The sequence below is a fragment of the Halyomorpha halys genome, unplaced genomic scaffold (assembly GCF_000696795.3).
Source record: "Halyomorpha halys isolate HHAL.00 unplaced genomic scaffold, Hhal_1.1 Scaffold201.1, whole genome shotgun sequence".
In the NCBI taxonomy this organism is placed as follows: Eukaryota; Metazoa; Arthropoda; class Insecta; order Hemiptera; family Pentatomidae; genus Halyomorpha; species Halyomorpha halys.
Genome location: NW_027111296.1, coordinates 757,972 through 765,281, shown reverse-complemented (window position 1 = coordinate 765,281; position 7,310 = coordinate 757,972). Strand labels below are relative to the sequence as shown.

The 7,310-nt window shown below is 31.5% G+C and overlaps 1 protein-coding gene across 1 annotated transcript in view; it reads right to left on the bottom strand.

Moving 5' to 3' along the window:
- Positions 1-5,494: 5,494 nt before the first annotated feature.
- The window catches only part of UbcE2M (NEDD8-conjugating enzyme UbcE2M), a 17,572-nt gene continuing 15,756 nt past the window's right edge, over positions 5,495-7,310 (bottom strand). The window contains exon 4 of the mRNA XM_014418575.3: positions 5,495-6,499. Coding sequence (XP_014274061.1) covers positions 6,359-6,499 — 141 coding nt within the window. The 3' untranslated portion in view covers positions 5,495-6,358. The remainder of the gene's footprint in view (positions 6,500-7,310) is intronic.

Here is a 7,310-nt window from a genome sequence, read left to right as displayed (position 1 = left end):
AAATCTTCACTGCCAACTGCCTCATCCGCGATTATATAGGAACTGGCGCCACTGCCTTCAGTATTGTTCCGCACGTGTTACACCTCCGCAATGTATTTATAAACGTAGAACCTCCTTATCCCTTATTTTTGTTTACAAAATTAAAATTACTTATAGTTAACAAAATAAATGAATAAACATAACCTTACAACTAACAAAATTAAAAGTCACTTGGAAAGTTGTCAAAACAAAATTAACCTAAATAGAAACCAAAATTTTGGGCTTTAACAACTATGGTACTCATTCTTGGAAAAAAAAAACTCCTATTATACATATGTTGGACCAGGTACAAGTAAATTAGAAGAAAACAAGCTGAGAGTCTGAGTTTCACCTGTTAGGTTTTTGTAAGAAAAGGAAATGAAAACTGATTAGTTTTATCAATGTAGGTAAATTCATTCATATACAAATTTTCATCTCTTTAACTTAATTTTGAGAATATAATACAAAACAACTCCTAAAATTAAAATATCTTTTTTTTGAGAAGGAAAGGCACATGTCCCTCTCGCTTCTGGATCTGCTAAGCCTCAACCCACAAGTTTTTGCCACTGTAAAGTACTTAAATTGTACTTATAAATGAATTTGACTTAGTACAGTATGAATCCGGTTTAATTAATGACAATTTAACTTCCCAGCAGCTCTAAGCTGACAGTTGTGGAACTTTGAATTAATCTCATACATTACCATAATACTTAGAAAATGTTTAAAACTCTAGAAGTGATCATATAGTACACCCTCTTATAACAATACATGAAATTCTATAAGATCTAGTATTTGTAAGTTATAAGATGTACTTTTCTTTCAAAATCAATTTAAAAAATGCTCTACTTAGAGATAGAGCTAGAGAATGGATGAAACAATACTTTATTATTATATTTATTGTCTAGAGAAAACATAGTCAGAAATATGTCATTCAGTAGTACTCAGTCTAGACCGGGGGCTTGTGGCCAACAAGTCGATCATGAGACCAATTTTGGTAGATCGTCGATTGCTCGCAATGTCTGGGGTGGAATTCCCTCTACCATTGACTTTGAAGTGATTGTAGAAGACAAAACTTTATAGTAATAGTTTAATGCATTCTGAGAATTCTTAGAATTATGACAGCCTGACCCTATAATCATCGCCCATCTGGCAGAATACATTTTGATTTCTGTGTTACACTTGTCACCGGCTGCATAGTTACGACCTGACTCATTGAAGAACACAGTTAGTTAGCTTGAATATTTGGTAGTGTCATATGGTAGCTTCTTTTATTTCGTATTATTATTAATCGGGCCGTCCGTAGCTTAAGTGATTAGGCGCTAGTATATCAAACGGAGATCTGCGGGCGGTGCCGGTTCGAATCCGATCTGGGGCGTTGACTTTATTCATTAAGTGGCGGTCCAACAAAATGAAAAACTTGGCTGAATATGTTCTCAAATAAAGGACTTAAGCCAAAAAATATATATATATTATTTACCCTCTGTGACCACGTTGAGTTTCAATTTTTCTTCTGTTTAAAATGCATGTATCTTATCTTTATTTTATGAGGAGAAGATGGTTGGGGGTGCGGTCAATGAAACACAAATAAGTATAACTAACTTATTTTAATGTGCCGACGTTTCGGCTAGAGTTTCTAGCCTTCTTCAGGGCTAAAAACAAAACAAGATAACAACCACAGTAAATATAGAAAAATAAAAAAATAAAAAAGAAAGTATAAACAAAATAATTTTACACATACAATGAATAGTTTTACAAGATAGAATTAATAAAATAAAGTGATGAGAGAAGCGGGAAATAAAATATAGACATAGGTAATTGAAAAAGTGGGTACAATAACTTAATTAAGCAAATGAAATAAAATTAAAGTTATATAATGTAAAGAGGTATGAACATATTAGTTATTATTAATTTAAAATTTAAATATGGAAAGAAAATGAAAATTGAGAGGAAGAAAATATATGTAACAATAATAGATGATAAAAAGGCAAATTATAAGTAAGGTGTACAAAACTTATAACGCGGGCAGGAAAAAGGATAAAAGAGGAGTAAATAAGGGGAAAGAATAAAATAAGATAAAAGTAAAATAAAGGGAAAGAGTAAAATAAAGAAAGGGGAAAGAAAACGAAAAAGAAGTATGAAAACCAACCTGCTTGCTGAAAAGTTGAGCGCCTAATGGTCGCAGTGCAAAGTGGTCAAACTTAGAACTAAAAAAAAGATTTATTTTGATTCTTCTTTTATATCATACAGTACTACTGTGTTTCATTGACCGCACCCCCAACCATCTTCTCCTCACTTATCGTCCACGGTCAACGATCTCTCATAATTATCTTTATTTTAATTTTTTTTATTTTTTTTTTTATTATTTATTTAATGTAATTTACAGCTGTACAAAATAATATAATAGGTAAATATGTAGTATGTATCATATACACTTGAAAATCTTGGGAAGGAACCACCCATTGGTGGTACTTTAAACATTAATTTAAATTAGTAGGTCCCCTGACCATCTTCTTTTCAGACGCCTCGGAGGATTATCAGGGATTGTTAAGGATGAAAGATTAAGAATTAATGGGTTAGGATGTATGAGTTTATTTGTGACGTAATAAGGAGCATCAAGGATTTTGGATTGTAACGATTGGATGCGGGAAGAATTTGATGGTTTGGTGGAACCCCAGAGCTCAATTCCAAATTGGTCTGATTATTGTTGTGTATACTAATTTTTTGTAGTGAATGGGAAGTTTAGAGCGTTTGTCAAGTAAGTGTTGTAGCAATCGGAATCTATGAGCAGTTTCTTGTCGTTTCAGTCTAGTGTGTGGATTCCAAGTAAGTCTCTTGTCAAGATGGAGTCCTAAGTATCGAATCTGTTCAACAGGCATTAGTGGTGTATTTAGAAAAGATACTGTAGGACAGGAGGGAAGAGGTTTACGACGGAGAGTAATTATTTTAAATTAAATGGTTTTTCTTAACTATTTCCTTAATAACTGAATATTCTCGGTAATAGGTCTTTAAACTGCGGTCATTGCACTGAGAGAATAATATGAAACAGTATTACAAATATATTAGGAATAACGATAATTCTATTTTAATTAAAAAGAAATTATTGTAGACCGTAATAAATATGTTGTAACTTTGACATAATTCTTGTAAATTTGAATACATCTATATTACATTTTGATATACTTGAATTGCTACACCACAGGATTGTTTTGTTTGGTGTGACATTAATGGCATGGGCGGTCAACGATCTTAATTCCTTACGAAGAAGGATCCTGTGAAACGATTGGAGAAGTTTGGGGGGGGGTGCGGTCAGCAAAGAACAACATAAATAAACAAAACCATATTTATTTATTATTTATTATTATGGATCCTGTGAACAATTACACATATCCAGAGCCGTTCTGCCACTCCTGTTGTTGAAGAAAGATGCCAAGCCTGTCTTAATGCTCAAGGAAATCACTTTGAACATTTACTATGAATTTAATGTTTGCGTTACAAGTTTTTTGAGATAAAAGTAAAAAAAAAAGCCCTTGTTACTTTTTTAACTGATAAGTTTATTTTAAAATTTCATTTATTAATTAATGTGAATAATAATGATAAGGCTGGTCAAAGGTTATCTTCATAAAGATTATCTTTTTTATATGCTTGCATTTTCATTTTCAAAGAATGTCTCAAGGTGCTTTTATTTATAAATTTTTATCATTTACAACCTAAATTGCCAATATTTTCGTTCATTTCATTTCTCCTATCTTTATTTCGTTCCTTTTTATAATAAAACTCGATTAAATCCAATGTAATAGCCGAAAAAATTCAAAAGAACAAAACAAGGGAGTGAATACCGGTGTTTGTTATTTTCTTTTTTTTTTGTCAAGCATTTCTACAAGGCTTGGATGTGTGGCAAGTAGCAAACGTGTAATTCCAGAATCAGTTTCCATAGAGATGTAGACTTTGCAACTATTTGTTGATCCCCACTCAAGCTGCTGTTTGACCGTTACGAACTGATAACATTACAATCCTGTATTCTTTGTATCAACAAATACTACAATAGTATACTTCTTATCCCCTGAAACATAACATCTTCTAGGTAGCATCTCTCGGTGCCGTCTAATAGCCTAGAGAGATGACTAAGCAAAAATTTCAATATTATACTGGCCTACAAGGTCGGCCACTCAAACGAAAAATTGAGTTTCGTACTTTGTTTTTGAGCTGACCACACGCACGCACACTTCTCCAAAAGTTGGTTATTTGGACTCGAGGGAACTTGAAACATATTTCTTGGAAAAGCGGAATTCGAAATTTTTAAGGATAGCAATGCTTTATCTTAATATATAATTCATATATAAGTAAATAAAAGTAAAAAATACTAAACATCCATTTATGTTTATTTAACTGCCTTAAATTATTCCCTTTAGGGGTGCCTTGATTTTAAAAAATTTCATTCATTCCTCCTGAAATAATTATTACACCATAATATTTAATTATACCATTTTGTACAAGTCCATCAACTTGTCACTCCACATAATTGGACTGATGAACTTAAAAGTGGTCTAATTTCACTCATATCTGTTTCGGCCACACTAATTATTGTCAGATACTTATTTTGTAAATTATGTCAACAATGTGTAATATAGTAATAAATTATGTAAATGTGAAAGTGAATATGAAGGGTTGATAAAATTTTTATCAATATATTTGACCAGATGACAAACAAATGTCCGAAACATCGACAATGATCAAATAAAGAAGTAAAAGTAGTGAGAATTTATATTTGAAAAAATAAAAATATAAAATTTGAACCATTAGATACAAATGAAATAAAGATTTTTTTTATCCTTCCTGGTCATTTCTGATATGGTGGAGGAAAATTGGTTACAGAATACCAGCCTATTTTAACCATGGTGGAGGGTCAAGTTTACGTTTTGTAGGACAACCACTGAAGTCACAATACAGTTAAAGTTGGCGTTCAGACTACCTTGGCTCCAAATGACCCTAATGTTGGAATGAAGGTTAAATCAACATTTGTCTAAATATTTTGAACTTTCCACTATCAGATTGGGCAAACTATATCATATATTAAACATTATAAGTAAATAAATTTTGTACAGGTTGCCTGTACAGACCTTGTAGATCTTTGGCCACCCAAACCAGTCTTCTCCCCATCTGCCTTTCTTGGGCTACTGCTTTCCAGTTTGCTGCATGCAACTCTTTTACATCTTCGTTGATCCTGTCTATCCATCTTGATTTTTGGCCTCCACCTCTCTTGCTTTAATAATCATGATAATCTTAATTAAATTAAAATTATAATTACATTACAAATGTTCCATTCATTTACTACCCTTCGTTCCTGAAGAGAAGAAAAGGAAAAATACTACAAGAGTTGGGGCTCATAATTAATAAATTATTAGTTTCCAACATTCACATGTCGTAAATAATTCTGGGAAGTAAGGAAAGGGGAAAAAAAGGTAAATTTATAAGCAGCTTCCTTCAGAATATCTATTTTTGGTTTACCAATGAAAAATGTAAAAACAAATAAAATAACTATGATAAAATATTTTTTAACAAATTACTATATTAAATTTTAATGAAACAGTAAATTGAAAAAGTTTACAAATATACCATTCCCTACAATGAATATAAAAATAATGATAATAAAAGATTGAAAAAAAAAGGAGGGGAGAGGAATGGTAAGATGTCTTTCAAGCCGACATACAATTTGAAATATTATTATAGACATAACAATTGGTCTCATATTTATTCATTCAATGAAACTATCAAATTCATAAATAATTTGACTTCATATACGAGATTTCTTCATGTCGATTCACCATTTGAAGTTAGAACTGCTTTGAAGTAGTATAAACTAAACCAAAATTAGAATGCTGATAAGGAAGAAATAAAATAAATACATTCCATAACTTATGATTAAAGAGTTAATCTTAAATATATGTCCATTTATATAATATATACATAATTATTATTATTATTATTATTAATTTTTTCTGATGTTCTCGTATTTAGGGCAAAAATATTTTATAGATAATACATTACCAAGAGAGCTTGCATAAAGTGCCTACTTAAAGAATTTTTGAAGAAACTCGGGAAATATGTAATTGATTTATATATATAAAAAAAAAAGAGAAAGAAATGAATGGAGAGGATTTTAAAGCACGATATGTCAAAAGGTTGACAGCACATTTAAAGCTAATCGTCATAGGTGACTGTGTAAATATACAACTCAAATTGTCTAAGTACACAACAAGTGTTCTGATCACAGTTAAAATGATCCATTTCATTTTTATTTTCACAAGCAAATCCTCGCGTATATCCTTTGGTGTTTGTACATCTATTTAAGACACCGTTCGAAGAAGACAGACCCAACATGACCACCTCTCATCGCCTTTTGCACATTCTGCTCAAACAGACGCCGATTATTTTGAAGAACTTCTGCAGCTTCCTTGTTCAATGGATCCTCTGGATTAGGTTCCTGTAAAAGTAAAAACATTGTATGAGAACCTAAAAAAACAAAATAAATCTTCATAAGTAGATAACAAAAAAAATTGTGGCAGTCTAAGGACTGGCCGACTGAAGTGATTCTTCTGAAAATGAAATTAAGTATTAAAACTTAATTATTAACTACCAGACCTGACAATGCTTCACTATTGCAATATTATTGGATGAATATACATTAATTGAACACTATTAAATCTTTGATATCAATTAACATATAGATGAAGTGATAAGAAGATAACTATAATATAAATGGTAACAAACAACTTCGCTCTATAATCATAAGTATTGATTTTTATATATATTAGATGAAGCGATAAGGAAAGATGGTGGTAACTATGGTAACATTCACAGAATCCATAGAAAATAATAATAAAAAAAAAGCATTTCACTGTATATTCATTAATACTGGTCTGACTAAGATGTTTTTTCTTATTCTTTTTTACAATTTTACCATCTATGATATTGTCATATATATTAAAAATTAAATCTGTACTGCTACAATCCATGAAGGGTAAGGGTTGTGGTTGTACAAGGAGGTGATTTGGTCAGAACGCTCGACCGCCAGATTTTTACAAGGGTGTCCACCACTTCATGAGGTTGGGTGGACCCTGGAGTGCTCCCAAACCCACAGGACTGACTCAACAACTGTGTAATAATTGCGTAGATAATTAATTATCTGTCAGCCAGAATCAAACCCTGGTCCTTAAGAGTTAGTAGCCTATTGCCTTACCAATAAGCAACCCACTCTCAAATACATACACTATACTATATCACATACATACTAT